Below are 15,924 nucleotides of genomic sequence, written 5' to 3'. Positions count from 1 at the left end.
ATATACATTTCAAAGACTTCTATGTACACTAATGATATCAAACTATACTGTCAGCGCACCATAGTTATGCAAATGAAGTAGATCGTTTGTTTCAATTCATAGGGATGGAATCCTATCGAAAAATATTAGGCTTAAAGGGATACTCCACCCCAAAATGAAAATTAATCACTTACCCCCATGTCGTTCCAAACCCCTAAAAGCTTCGTTCCTCTTCAGAACACAATTTAAGATATTTTGGATGAAAACCGGGAGGCTTGTTACTGTCAAGTAAATAACACTGTCAAGGTCCAGAAAAGTATGAAAGACATCATCAGAATAGTCCATCTGCCATCAGTGGTTCAACCGTAACATTATGAAGCGTCGAGAATACTTTTTGTATGCGACGAAAACAAAAATAACGACTTTATTCAACAATTCGTCTCCTCTGTGTCTCTCCGCATCACCGTAGCGCCATTTTGGAGAATATCTGCTGAATGCAAGCAGCGTACGCTCTTCTGTGTCAGCCGCGCCACACGGATGCACTGTTTTCGTTCAAATCAAAGCGTAAATACACGTAGAAAACGTATCCTTGTGTCCCGGCTGACATACACGTAGAAATCGTATCCTTGTGTCCCGGCTGAAGCTTTAAAATAGTCTGTTGTTTAGGATGCAAACAATTGAGTGATCAGCTATTTAAAGAACAGACTGTCCCACCCGTCTAGCCCACCTGCCTCTCTGTCTCTCCCTCTGTATGTTCCCACTCTGAAAGAAGAAAGGATAGATTGAGGGATGGGTAGATGTTATCTCTTATTAAATGGAGCTAATGGAGCATCTGTGTATGAAGGCACCACATAATGAGATAATCACACAGGATAGTAGAAGCACTGTTGACAACTATTTTACTTTTACTACTTTTTATCTCTCAGGAAGACAAAAAAAGAAGCAGTATCCCAGGTATCATACATTAAACATTTTTGCATTGAAATGTAATCTTTGTTCAGTTTGCTGAACAAAGTTGTATCCTCCTCTTTCACTCTTTTCTGGCAATAAATGGACATTTGTTTTTATATGCATTCTTCAGAGTGCAAAGGATTTGAATTTGCCTTTTTTTGTGTGTGTGTGTGTGTGTGTGTGTGTGTGTGCTTCCGCAGGATTATTCCAGGAGGTGGTGACTGGCATGTGGTCTGTTTCATACAGTGGATGTGCATGTCTGAACACAGCCGACATCAAGAATAAAAACCCTGAATCACACCAGCACACAGAGCTGAACAAACTCAAAGCACACTTTACTGGTAGAATCTTCTATATTAGCTTCATTTATTTTGCTCTTCCTTTTAACAAAATAAGATTTGCATAATTTAAGTGTGTAGATACTCTGTACATATTTACACTATTTTTAATGTTTTTTGACATTTATTATTACAGTTTAAAATAACTTTTCTGTGTGAATATAATGTAAAATTGTATTTATTCCTGCGATTTAAAGCTGTTTTTCCCCCTTTGCCATCACAGGAATAAAGTACATATTTATTAAAATAGAAAAGTTATTTTCAATTTTAGTGAAAATAATTTTTCATGTTTAGTTATTTCACAATATTACTGTAAAAAAAAAAAACACAAGAAAAGAACACACTAATAGCTCCAGTTTTATTCATAAAATGAAATTAGTCTGCTACTCACACAGAGCTGCCATCTCTTTGGGAAGGTCCGCTCCAAATCGTCCAAATAGGCTGCCATTGGCCAGAAGATCAAAGGGGGAGTGGTTTCGCATTGAACTGAAGGCAAAGGGGTAGAACCCTGTCATATGACTCATAGGCCTCTCCCTATTGGTTGCCATTGTGATAATGGCGGTCTTTCAGTGTCTAAAGACTGTCCTACGGTCCTTTCGTTGAGATGGTAAATTACCACTTCTCTATCTTTTCACTTCGACACTTTTTATAAAAGGAGTTCTCTTACTAAGCTGTGTGCAACAATCATAAATCCATTATAAACATTTGCGCAGCACTGAATGGAAGGTGATCTCAGCAAGTGATCCAGAATTGATGCACAGTAATCCAACAGATGCCTGCAGAAAAACACAAGAGGAAAAAAATAGCATTTAAAAATAATTTGACCCCTATGCACTATTAACAACAGTTTAGCACAAGAGGTCAGACCAATGCTTTCTCATAAAATTAGTCAGGATCCAACTGGTGAGGCAACGTCAGAGAAAAGAACGCTATCAACATATAAAGAAGAATAATGCAGAATTTGAACTGTCTACATCTTCTTTTTTCAGAGTAAAAAATAGAAATTTGTCCATAAAATATACCCTCTACTGTTGCGCCTTAATTTACTTATTTTTTGCTCAGTCTTTACGCACTAAGTAATGTGCATTTGATGTTGCAATGTAAAGGATGTCTGGGGAAAAATACTAAAAAACTAAATCAGATCTGACCATTCAGATTGAAACACACACATTTCCAAGAACCGGAATTGCAATCTGATTTCAGACCACATATGAATGTGGTTTGGACTGGGTTTGTAAAAGCCAGATTTCATGTGGTTTTCTGCTCTTAGGTCTGTAAACAACTAAATGGGTTTGAGCCGGATAAGCCAAAAAAAAAAGAAAAACAAAAATGCTGAATTGGTGAACAGTTTAGCCAGGTCCGTCAAATCAGTTGTCACATTTCACGTAAATGGCATGCTTTTAAGAAGTGACAAGCAACCACTGAAACTCTGAGTTCTAATCATTTTGCGTGCATATTTCTTCAGGTAAGACATTTTACCTTGAAGACATCTGAGATATAAAAGACACAGCATCATAATCAAGCAGTCATGACGCCATTTGCTTTAGTGAGAACCACTGTGAAAGAAATTGAGATCCAACAAACAGATGAAATGAGGGGGAGAAACAGAGCGAGTCTCTTGTTGGGGCATTCATTTGAACGGCCTCCAAGCCACGAAGTGATTCCAGGCGATGCCATATGATTTAAATCAGAGACACAGCTCAATAAAGCTGCCTCTGTTCTACTGCCACATGCCCAGGGTGGAGGGCACCCAGCGCTCGCTAACCCCCTCCTTCTGCCTCCATCAGGACTTGATGGAAAGTTCCAGAGCACAAACCCATAAATGGTGAAGCTGACTTTCCATATCTTCATACAGATTACAAATACAAGTTTTCTCAACTGACACACATGACTGTAATGGATTGCATTTTTAAAGAATCGTGTTTACGTTAGCCGTTTTGCACATTTTAAATGTATTATAGTAAGGAGTTTCCATTGGCATCTACTGTTTTCATTTCACAGGTACATTACCTGGTAACTTTTGCACTTTAGATTTGAATTAAGTCACGATTTATAAAGTTCACTCCTTTTAATCTACTTATAAGTGGACTATTCTCTCTCTATCTTTGTCTGTCTCTTAGCCTGCATGGTTCTTTCTTTCAATTGCAGTCTGTTGCTCTGTAAGGCTGTGCTCATTTGGAGCAGGACAGCAGTAAACTGTTCCACATGTGAGGACTGTGCAGAATGGCCATGTTTCAGAACGCATTAACAATCAATCCCACTCTAATCGTGCACACACAAACACTAAACTACATTCAAATACACCGCACTGTCCCGTGTACTTACTGACTGACATATATATGACCTTTTTTGTTTTATTTTATTTTATTTTATTTTAAGCCCCAAATTCCCCAGAACTGAATTCCTTATATCTTCTTCATCCCTCCCTTTTTGACTCGCTGTCCTTTGAAAATCCCCCTTCTTGACATGTTTTCGTCTTCAGCGGTTTCTTCATCTCATTCAAGATGACAGTTTTCAAGATGTTTTCAACAAAGCGCTCAGAAGAACAATAAAAAAAGAAGCAGAACAGGATGAAAGAAAACAATGAAGATGTGTTTTAGAAAAAAGCAGAAAAATGCAAGGTGAAAAAGAAAAGAAAAGAGAAGTTATGGGACTTTGCGTGCAAAAGCTTTGTATGGACATGTATTAGGAGTACAGAAAATCAAACAGAATCATTATTAAGTACTTAGAAGTAAAAAGTGATCAAAATGAGAACAAAAGAGTAAACAAAAGTGGAAAATGCAAAGCTAGGAATGAAACATTCCTCTATTGTGCAGTAGTTGCTCATTAATTAGACACACATTGGGCATAAGGAGAATTCTAGTGTGTGTGTGTGTGTGTGTGTGTGTGTGTGTGTTAGGGGTGAATGAGGTCTTGCAGCATATAAAAAGCAATGGTTTTATTTCACCCAGTAAAACGGTGAAATAACAAGCAGTTATACAGGAGAACTGCCTATACGGGTTAATGACTTGTAAGAAAAGTGTACCCAGCACTCACCCAGAGCATACCATATACCGTATTAATATATATATAGATTCTTTTAAATAGCATTTGAAGAAGACATTACCAATTTTATGCACACATTTATTTTATAGAATAATATGGTGGGACATTTGTTGATTTTATATTAAACTAATTATATTTGTTATATCATAACCGTAACCAACCTCTAAACTTAATTACATTAGTAGCCCCTTCATTAAGCCATTTTCCAACCACATTCTGTACAATTATAAGCTATTAAAGAAATGGTTCACCAAAAAATGTTATTCATCTCCAAGAAATTGGAGAAATTTAGCATTACATCACTTTCTCACCAGTGGATCAATGCAGTGAATGGATGCCATCAGAATGAGAGTCCAAACAGCTGATGAACGCATCACAAAAATCCACAAAAGTAATGCAATTAACACAATGAAAAGCTGCATATATCCCATAATGCTCCAGTGAAAAAGTCCATCCCCTATTGTCTCTCACATCAAAGTCCACCCACATATTTGTTAAAAGCTGTTTTGGACGTGCTTGATCTGATTCAGATGAGATGTCTTTTTCACTGGAGGAAATGTTATTATGGTATTTTAGTCAGACAAGGTGGTTTGAAGTTTTGAAGATTTGTTTCTTAAAAAACATTCAGCTTTTTTCCCCCCGCAACCCCTTAAATGATGAACTGGAGTGGTGTGTATTACTTGTGGATTATTGTGATGTTTTTATCAGCTGTTTGAACTGTCATTCTGACGGCACCCATTCACTGCAGAGCATCCATTGCTGAGAAAGTGATGTAATGCTACATTTCACCAAATGAATTAATTCTTTAAGGTCCATTACCCATGCTTAGCATCTAGTTTCTACGTTTCTTTCATCTAACCCATGTCCCTAGCCTCCAGATGGACACAGGGCTGTATGTCTGCTCTCTCCTGTGGCCCTCCGCAGGGTGCGCACCTTTACACTGTCAACAAAAGCGCCTGTGTGTGCCCTGCCTCAATGCTGCATTTATAGGACGGGCCGCCTGGCAGGGTTTGCCTGGTCTAGGTCTGCTCTCATTTACCAGCGTGAACAGAGGGAGGGGGTATAAAGAGAGGAGGTAATGAGGTAATGCCCACAAACTTTCTATGATGCAGTATTGGGAAATATTTATCTCATGTGGGTAACACAAAGACAGCATAAACACGGCCAATGCGGAAGGTCATGTTTCTAAATAATCAACAGATCTCATAAAATTTTCCTGTCAGCTCATCCTTCATAAAAAATCAATGAATGTTCCTTAACATTTGGAATATAAGATGTCCACTTCAGTATTAGAAATAAAGGTTCCTCAAAGGTCCTTTGCAGCACCGCAGAGTTGTGTGAACTAGATTCAAGCCACTCTTTTTCACCAATAGTTTAGTCAACAGCTTGGTCTCCTCATATCTACACTCCTAACACTAAAGATGATCTATCTATGGGTGAAGCAAAAACCTTTAAAATGTATAAAACTCCATTTCTATTACACAAGAATTTATTATTTGTTATTTATTTATCAAAATAAAAAAATGGGAGATAAGACTGGGTGCGCGCACACACACACACACACACACACACACACACACACGTTTAATTGTTTTGAGATATAAAACTGATCTGCCACTTAGGAGCCATTCAGACGACAATGTTTTCAGCCAAAAACTGCAAACTTTTATGCATTTTGCCTGTTCGCTTACACGACAACGGCATTTTGGGGACTGAAAACGCATATTTTTGAAACACGTTTCAAAGTGCAAGTTTTTGAAAACGGCACTGTTGTCGTTTCCGTGTAAACACCCAAAACGGGAATCTTTGAAAACGGTGACGTCATGCACGTGCGTAGTACGTGTTATGTGTGTATACATGCGCAGTACGTGTCGATTTTAAAGGCAAGCGCGAACAAACATACACAACAATGGCGGAGTACATAGTACTGTTGTTGCTGCTCAAGAGTTTGCCAAAGCTTCTTCAGCAAAGTGTGAATTTACTTCACCAATATTACAATATACAACATATAATCGTCACTTCTCTACAGGTACTGTTTACTAACAAGGTGACAGCGCCAACTACTGGCCTGGCATACGTAATACAGCGTTTTTGGCCGTTTTCGCAGATATGTGTAAACGTGAGTCGTTTTGAAAACGTTGTCGTGTTTTATACATCAAATTTTTTAAAACACAAGGGAAAAACTTTTCAGTTTTTTACTACATCGCTGTCGTGTAAACGTAGCCTTAGTAGTATTTAGCCAAAACAGGTAGATGCCAACATGGACAGGTGGCATGGCATGTCCTCATCACAGAAAACTATTGACAAAAACTAAAGCTAAAAGAAACTCGGCTACTTTATGTTACCAGGTTTACTACTCTGCTTTCAGCTTTCTGTAGTACTACTACTACTTCTGAAACGTGGCATTGCCATATGTAAATATTGCTGGCATGAGAAATGCTTGTGATGTTCATTTGTAAGCCAATTTGGATAGGAGTATCTAAATGACCAACGGTAAGTGTGATGTCCAGTGAGCACAATGTGACTTTAAGGTAACACTTTTATGGCTGACGTTGGTTTAAATGATACATTTCCTCTTTTGTGGACTATTTTGTTTATACCACATAAAAAGCCCTCTATTGGGTGTTTGCCATCCTGAAAACTGGATCTATCAAAATCTGTCTATTTTTGTTTGAGCATCCTGACCGGTTCAACACAGCAACACAGGCTCAACCAATGGCGTGAATTAGAGACGGGACTTTCTGTTTGGCTGACCAATGGAATACATGGGGAATGTCCAGGAAACTTGTGTGAAAATTATTATTTTATTTGATTTACTTATTTATGCATGCAGTTGTATGTGGTGACACTATTGGCACAGAAATTACACTCTTCAACTTTAAGTCTACTGAGCCGAATGAGATTAAAATGTTGTCATAACAGTGACATGCTCTTTGAAAGCAAACCAAAAACTAAACAATGCAGAACCCATTTTACTGACTGTTAATTGCTCTGTAGTCCTCATAATTTATGACTTTGTGTAGGAACATCCAATTAGCAGTAAAAATAACATTTTGGACTCGGTCAGACACATCTAGTGTGTAATGAAAGAGTGGGGAGAAAATTGTAATAGTTTTCCTGGCCAACAAAACACGCAATCTTCTATAGACTCATAAACTGCATGCGTTAATTTACCTTCTGAGGAATATTTTCAAAGAAAGGCAATCTTATGACATAACACTATATGTAATACTCTGGCACAGAATGGCATACATTCGTCATAAATTAACAGTTCTGTATTCATGAAGTGCTCTCTTTGGATTTGAGCAGTGCTGCTTGGGCACTACAATTCAACACCAAACGATCTGTTCATGTTAAACAAGGTCTTTATGTCACTATGAACGTGGATTTTAAAAAGGTCTGCCTCAGCACCTGGTCATTGCCATGTGTGACAAAAGCTGACTTTGCTCCAGGTTCGAGAGAGCTTGTCTTTGATGCGTGCTAATGAATGGGGTTTGGCACCTCCAACAAGAGCCCTGCAGTTCCCCGAAGAAACGATGAACAGCCGCAAAGGCAAATCACGTCTGGAAAAACATGAACTAAGAGGGAATAATTGCATTGCTGAAATATGAGCCATAAATCAAGGTGCCTTGAGGGAGGTTGTGAACTTCAAACCAAAGGATGTGGTGCATTAAAACACAGACATATTAACACACATATGCAAGGCGGGGATTTTCACATGCATGCCTACGGGCTCAGCAAATACAGATGGCTATTATTGTACACAAGCGTGCATGTGTCAAAATTGAGAGTCACATATTTCACGAAACCAGCGCATTTAAATGTCCATGCACACAGGTGTGAGACAGCTCAAGAATGTTCACACATGTGCATGCACATTTTAGACTCAGCATGCATACGCTTTAAGGCTTTAAATTTTACACATGACGCTCCAAACTTAAAGCAAACTAAAACATACAGATCCAGGTAATGGCTTAAGTTTCCATCCTCTAATAAACTGGATCACAAGACTTCTCTCCCTCCAAAGATTTTTATGAGTGCGGTCACTGTTGGTGCACAATAACTTCAATTTATGAACGTCATTATGTCGTTGGCTGTGTAGTAAAAAGTGGTCAGAATATTCGTAAATATTCGTAATGGCCTCAATATTGTATACAGTTAGTTGACACCAGTAAGGAGCTCTCCTGGTACAGCGAACATGCTCATCAAAATCATAGTCCAACCAAACATTCAAAATGATGTCATTATTAACTCACCCTCATGTCGTTACAGTTAAAAAATATGTGTTTTTCGCCTTTACACTTAAAGTTAACAGGGTCCAAGTTAATGAGCATGTTTTGGACCCAACAGAAATTCTTCTTTTGAGTTATCTGAAAAAAAAGAAAGTCATACAGGTTTGGAACAACATGATGGTGAGTAAGTGGACCTTTAAGACCTGAAACGCACTCTTCAAAAGTATGTAAATGCACATGCTTCTGGCTTTGCTAGGGGTGCTACAATAGCTATTAACATTACCTGTCTTCTACATTCAGGTTACGGAGGGCAACTACTGTCATTCCAGAGCAACTTAAAAAGTTGTTCATGTGTAACTAGGCAGCACTTTATTCCACATGTACATACTCTGTACTTATTATAATAGTTACAGTAACTGTGTAACAACTAGGTAGTAAACCTGAACCTAACCTAAAGTTAACCTTAACCCTTACCTTATATTACCCATTACTTTCTTAGGTAAGTACATTATAAGTACACATAAGAGCACTTGCTGTAAAATAAAGTGCAACTGTTATTTATGTAATAACACTGTCATTTGAAAGTAACTAAGCCACCTCTGAGTACTCATTTTTGTTAGTATTTGTTAATGCACGTTATTTCGATGCGCCGGCCAAGCATTCACATCTTCATTTGTGTTCTTCCATAAAAAGACTCTGACCTGACACTGCAGCACAAATAATTCTGATAATCAAATTTCTCACTTTAGAGCAAGACCAGAGGTCTAATTTCAAATCTGAAATGCACAATCCACATCCAGATCTTTGAATAATCATTCAGCATTTATAAAATGAGTTAAACTGCTTGTAATATAGCAATTTCTGACACAGATGACAACTTCTTTGACTATGAACCACACAATGGTGCCGTTATATTGACCAGATTCTGTTGGTTGACCCCAATAGTTGAAAGGTCCCGGCTGTAGTCACCTTTTAGTGCCTGGAGCAACGAGTGTGGGTCAGAGGTCACGTCTAATTGAGATTGTGGCCAGGTACTAACACACACTCAACACAGTGAGCTAAATTGCATCTTTGTCTACTGCTGTGGATTTTGTTTGAGTTAGACACATTAAGCTCCTACTCTTTTAATTAAAAGTTTTAATTGCTTCATAGATATATATATATATATATATATATATATATATATATATATATATATATATATAGTTTTAAAAAAAGAGAACGTCAGGACAGTTTTCACCTCATAAGCATATCATCTGTTATGTCTCAACCCAACACATTTCTCTAATAAGTCGCATGTAAACTGTTTTAAAAATTCCAAATGGTTCGAGTCACTCCCTTTGTTCTTTTCTCGGCATCTCCACCAACTGTTGTATGTTTCCTTTTCTCTATTTCTCACCATCTTTCTCACAAATAATCAATCTAAATGCACTGCGGATGCGGCAGCAGTAAAGTATTAACACGGGCCCGGTGCAGACTGCCAGCACATATGGAGAACACTTCTACACAACTTCTGCATGAATTATGTAGCTCCTCTCCATGAATTATACCATCTGCAGTGAACTTCACTATTGTATTACCTGCTCAGTTTCCTCTGTCAGGTGGTTCTGGATGTGCTGTGTGAAACAAATTGGCTGCAGAAGGTAGCTCAGTCTGATAATACGTCCTTTTCATAATTTCCGTCATACATGGTGTTTTTATTTTATTATTTTATAAAAGTGAACTTTTTATGGGTAGGGCTGTGGTATGTGAGTTAGGTTAGGGTAATTACTTATATATATATATATATATATATATATAAAGCAATGGATTCCTATGCTGCTTATAACTATAGGTAAATGTGTGTCTTACGTGACACATACAGAAGTAAAAGAAAGGGGTTGATGGAAGCTGCTCAGAATTGACAGACAAGCAGAGACGGTGAGAAGCCGAGAAACAGACAGCATTCTCTGCCTGAAGGAACTGTCATTCACAAAAAGCTGAGAACAATAAGAAATGGAGGGAGGTGCAGTTAAAGTATTTAAATAGAGAGTGCTCTCTCGCTTTCTGTCTGTCAATCACACACAAACACTGCACCGGAGCAAACAGGAGCAATGCGTTTAAGGTGCAGCTAGACTAGACCAACCATGCCAGTAAGACGAACAAAGACATCACGCTGACAGATTGACTGATGAGCTATAAATCACACATGCATGCCCTAATTATTGTGCTTGTGCACCTCATGAACACAATTTAAAAGAAGCGTTCAGTTTACAAATTATTTTAAGGTGTGTTTATCAGTATAAATCATTTCCATACTGCGAACATTTGCTCTGTCGATCAGGATTTATGGTGTTTATTTATGAACATGACTGCATTTAATCTCAGCTCAGCCATATGATGATGGTTTCAGGGCATGACTTTTAATTTAAATCACAATGTAAATAATCCACACATTTAAGCCAATGATACATATAAGCCTAAAGAGTTTTCATTATAAACCAGATGCATGCACACACAGAGACCAGTACACAAGCAAACCTCTATCTTTCAAAGACAGTTGTTTATATTGACCTTGATAACCAAAGTGTCTGCATAATCAGCATAGTAACTACAATTATTGTTATTATACTGTAGAATGAAAAAAAGTCTTAAGATGCTTTTGCAATCGTTCTGTCAATTTGCCTAGTTTCTATGCGTGGTGTTGGCTAAGTTGTGGACAATCAGGTCTTGATGAGTTTGCTTCACAAAATCTTTAAAAGGGTGGTTCATTGGTTTTTTTCTAAGCTTGATTGTGTTTATGGGGTGCAGTCTAACATGTGTTAATGCTTCGTTTAAAAAAAAAAAAGCATTATTTTTCACATAATTTACCCTTATTCCACACCGCTCTGTCCCTTCTCTCAGAAACACCCTGATCATTTCCTTCTTTTATGAAGCCCCTCCCTCAGAAATAGGCGATGGTCTCTGATTGGTTATCTAGCACAGTGTGTTGTGATTGGCTACACCGCCTCTAGTGCGCATCTAAACATCCCGTCCCTCACCTCAGCGGCATGTGCTCCGGTTGTATTGTAAACAACTGCATAGTTAATATCGCTTAGGGTGACCATACGTGCCATTTTCCCAGGACGCGTCCTGGCCAGGTTTTCTATATTGCCTAAAATATCTAGGTTTTGGCTTTGTTTGCGTGTGCAGACCGTTCGGTGTATGACATCAAAATACCATACAGACGGTTCCTTATGCTTTCAAAATACTCTCGAGGTATTTTGATGTCATACACCGATTGGTCTGCACACGCAAACAAAGCCAAAACCTACATATTTTAGGCAGTATAGAAATCCTGGCCAGGACGCGTCCTGGGAAAATGGCATGTATGGTCACCCTAATATCGCTTATCAGTTTGAGCCCGATTGAGAAGCAGAGGATATTATTGAAGAGGATCGTGCAGAACCGGTGCAAGCACGGCTTTTAATGGTAGGCCTATGTTTTTTGTTCGTTGTTGTCTCATACTTTTAGATACGCTGTTATTTGTAAATGCTACTGCTTCTGTTAGCTTTTAATATACACGGTTTTATCCTGATTAATGCTTTAATACAGCAGGGCAACTGCAAACCATGTTTAACGCTTCTCATAGCTATGTGAAAATAAGTGTATAATTGGAACAGTTCATTTTTGGAGCTGAGCTGAATGAGAGAGAGAGAGAGAGAGAGAGAGATGCAGAGTGTGTGCAGAGCAGGGGGACGCGAGGAACAGTATTAAGAACCGCTGCTTTAGAACATTCATTTTGAAACTTGTGAATCATTAGAATCCTTAGAAGACAGAATCGCGATTCATATAGGAACAAAAATTATAAACGCAACCCTTTTGTTGGATCTAAGATCTAAGACTTTTTCTGTGTACACAAAAGGCCTATTTCTCTTATGCTCAAACAGCAACATTACACACTAACTAACGTTAAAAAAGTGAAATCGCAATCAACCACCCCTTTAACTTTAATCTTTTTACTGTACATACTGTATGCCACATTAACACATGGCATACAAACACCTGATATTGTATATCGTTTGTGGTCAACAAAGATTTTGTTCAGATGTTTTTGAGCAGGTCTAAATACAGTGGGTACGGAAAGTATTCAGACCCCCTTAAATTTTTCACTCTTTGTTATATTGCAGCCATTTGCTAAAATCATTTGTTCAATTTTTTTCCTCATTAATGTACACTAAATACTGAGCAAAGGGTCTGAATACTTAGGACCATGTGATATTTCAGTTTTTCTTTTTTAATAAATCTGCATAAATGTCAACAATTCTGTGTTTTTCTGTCAATATGGGGTGCTGTGTGTACATTAATGAGGAAAAAAAATTAACTTAAATGATTTTAGCAAATGGCTGCAATATAACAAAGAGTGAAAAATGTAAGGGGGTCTGAATACTTTCCGTACCCACTGTATATACATATCTGGCGAGTCCCTTACACAACTAATGAAAGTGTGTGTTAGCCAAATAAATGCTGACGAAAACCCATGAAAGCTATGGCTGCACACAGCGCAACAGGCTGTGACAAGAAAATTCTGTGAGCTAAAACCTACTTCACGCTTTTGGAGATCATTAAATATGTGGGTGGTACATGATATGGCATTGTTTACTCCACACTTTAAAAAATAAAATGTATTAGGATGTTCGGCTCTTCAAATCAGTGTTGTTACAGGGCTCTTTACAGCAGCAGCAAATAGATGATTTTCTAAAAAAATAAAAAGTGGAACGTACAGAGTTCTCGGATGTAAAACCTGTCTGCCATTGCATTGCCATCTTAATTTTTAAGAGCCTTGAGGGAAAATTCACTGATCAGAGGTTGCTGTTTCAAAACTTTGGAAATTTACTGGAGATCGCAATCATGTATTATTCATTCAAACAAATTCCTTGGAAACAAATAAATAAATAAAAAATAGATGCAAACAAGGCCATTCTTGGCATACAGCAAGACTACAGAGATATGAAAAAGGTTTGAGGTATTTTGGAGATATTTTGGAGGTCTCTTCTAAAACTCATGAGATTACTGGAGGGGAAGGAGCAGAATTCTCTATCTGAGCCTTATTCATCTCATTGTTTAGGAGAAACAATTAAAAGTGATCTCAATTCTGATCTTTCCATTGGGAGGTCATCTGAACGGGTATGGAGTGGTTCTTTCCTGACCGCTCTGTACAAACACACAACATAGTTCCAATAAGGAAGCAAGAGCAATCTCAACACAAACATTTTATCACTCATGATATTCAAAACAGCTGATTTTAATATTTCCATTGTATTTGGATAATTACGTGTTTAAGGTGTTTACATAACCTTCAGCAAAGCTATTGACAAGCTCACACCTGTCCACTTGTGATATTAATGCATTTAATAATAAAAAATAATAACAACCCTAATCACTACAATTTACTCAACTTTTTTTTTTTAAAGGACATCAAGCAAAGAAAGGGAAAATAACTATGTTTTCTTAACTACCCAGAATATTTATACATGAATCTGTGCATGTGAGAGTATGATTTGGAATATTGCGTCATTACGGCTACAGTCAAATCGAAACACGACGTTCATCAGAAGCCTATTGTTCTGTAGTGGATATAGTCAGTGTGTGTAAAGGTTAAGCAAGCATTTGACAAATTTAGAAGAGACAAACAGCTCTTGCTTTGATGAGGCACAAATCACCAGCTGACTGTTTTGACCAGATGATGCATTTTTTTTTACACTGGCAGCAAATCTTCAGATATTTTCTGACCAGAATTTTAGAAATCCTTCCTTAAAACCTTATCACTTGCTCAGTGAAACACCATGTAAACAAGTCACCTCATGACTGCAGAAAAGTTGAAAAAAATATATACACAAATCAAATTTCATAATATCCCTGTCATAAAATAAAGTTTCATCAGAACATCTGAATTGTTGCATTCTATAGTAGCGAACCCCAAATAAGCACTGTTTGGTGTATCGGGGACGTTTTGAGAACTTCAGCATTTCCTAGCAGCAGGTTGAAGCTGTTTCTGTTGATTTCATCAATGTCTGAACATGATGATCTTGATAAGACGTTTTCATTGACATGTAACATCCAATTCCGCTACACGTAATGGCACACAAAAACATTACAGACGCACAATCCAGGCAAATTCATGAAAAGAAAAAAATTCATTCAATATCTCTAACCTTGACTTAAGTTCAATGTCATCAACAGAAAATCCCAAACTACTACACATACAGATCTGTTTGCAGGGATTACCTTTACAACACATTTATTCTTGCTCTAACATGTCTTTCTCAGTCTCTTTCGTTTTCATGAGTAGGGCTTTATTCCAGAGGGAAAAGCTGTAAATGAAAATAAAACTCTTCTGAAACTTTCTAAACGTATTTCTTTGTGGTCTGTTAAAGCATGGTGGAGATCAGACTTACCTGATGTGGTGATTGAAGGTCTGGAGGGGAAGCTTGAACTGAGTGTATGAGAGCAGCTAGGTTGACTTGTATAAGTCAGATGTGTCTCTCTGTGTGAATAAAGAAGCCTGTTGCATTCCGCCTTTTCTCTTTCGCTCCCCCCTCCACCACCACTCACTCTACCTCCTCATTCGCTCTCTGGCGTTCTTGCCCTCCCTCTTTCAATCAAACGTTCTTTGCCACGCATGTCTTCTTTACAGCCGTTGTAGTTTTGTGCACAGTAAAGCGTCCCCCTGTTGTTGCCTATTACTTGTTGCTCTCTCTGCTTTTTCTCTCGTTCTCTGTCTTTCTCTCAGAAATCACGGAACTTTGATTCATAAATACAACCCTGGTCACGTGATGCGATACTTCAAATATACAGGCCTTTTTTTAGAAACCACAGAATGCCTTTAGGGATGGAAAATCAGGGCCAGAAAGCTTAAGTTTCCCTCTCTCTGCCCCCTCCACTGCTTCAGCTCTATCCTGCTACACGTCTCCTCCTATAGCATCTCTCCAGCCCCTCTCAGTTACCACCCGCCTTCTTCTGGGTGTCAGTTTCTACATCCTATTATCCTTCCATCTCCTTCCACGTTTGCTCGTCAAACTGCTTGCTCTGCTTTTCTCTTCCCCCTAATTATTTTCCCTCCATTTGCTCTCATGCCATCATGGTTTCTTTTGTCTATTGTCTTCCTTTAAGTCAGTTTTTTTTCATACCTTTCATGTTTCTACTAGATATTGTGGCTATTGTATTTCTCAACAAATCTCATGTCACTCTTTCCACTGAATTACAGTCTTAAAAATGAAGGTTCCAAATAGGGGGTTTTGCCATAGAAGAACCATTGTGGGTTCCCCAAAGAACTTTTCAGTGAAACTGATTTTGAGAAATTTGATTTGAATAGGATTTCAAAGCACATATGTATGAATGGTTCACATTTAATATGATCA

General features: G+C 38.0%; 1 protein-coding gene across 1 annotated transcript in view; it reads right to left on the bottom strand.

Annotated features, from left to right (window-relative positions):
• Window positions 1-15,067, bottom strand: part of LOC107551317 (retinoic acid receptor gamma-like) — a 36,306-nt gene extending 21,239 nt beyond the window's left edge. Inside the window, exons 1-2 of the mRNA XM_016232875.1 lie at window positions 14,962-15,067; window positions 1,660-2,044 (exon numbers count right to left, since the gene is read on the bottom strand). Coding sequence (XP_016088361.1) covers window positions 1,660-1,816 — 157 coding nt within the window. The 5' untranslated portion in view covers window positions 1,817-2,044; window positions 14,962-15,067. The remainder of the gene's footprint in view (window positions 1-1,659; window positions 2,045-14,961) is intronic.
• Window positions 15,068-15,924: the final 857 nt, after the last annotated feature.

The sequence above is a fragment of the Sinocyclocheilus grahami genome, unplaced genomic scaffold (assembly GCF_001515645.1).
Source record: "Sinocyclocheilus grahami isolate Dianchi unplaced genomic scaffold, SAMN03320097.WGS_v1.1 scaffold420.1, whole genome shotgun sequence".
In the NCBI taxonomy this organism is placed as follows: Eukaryota; Metazoa; Chordata; class Actinopteri; order Cypriniformes; family Cyprinidae; genus Sinocyclocheilus; species Sinocyclocheilus grahami.
This window is presented reverse-complemented; position numbering and strand designations above follow the sequence as displayed.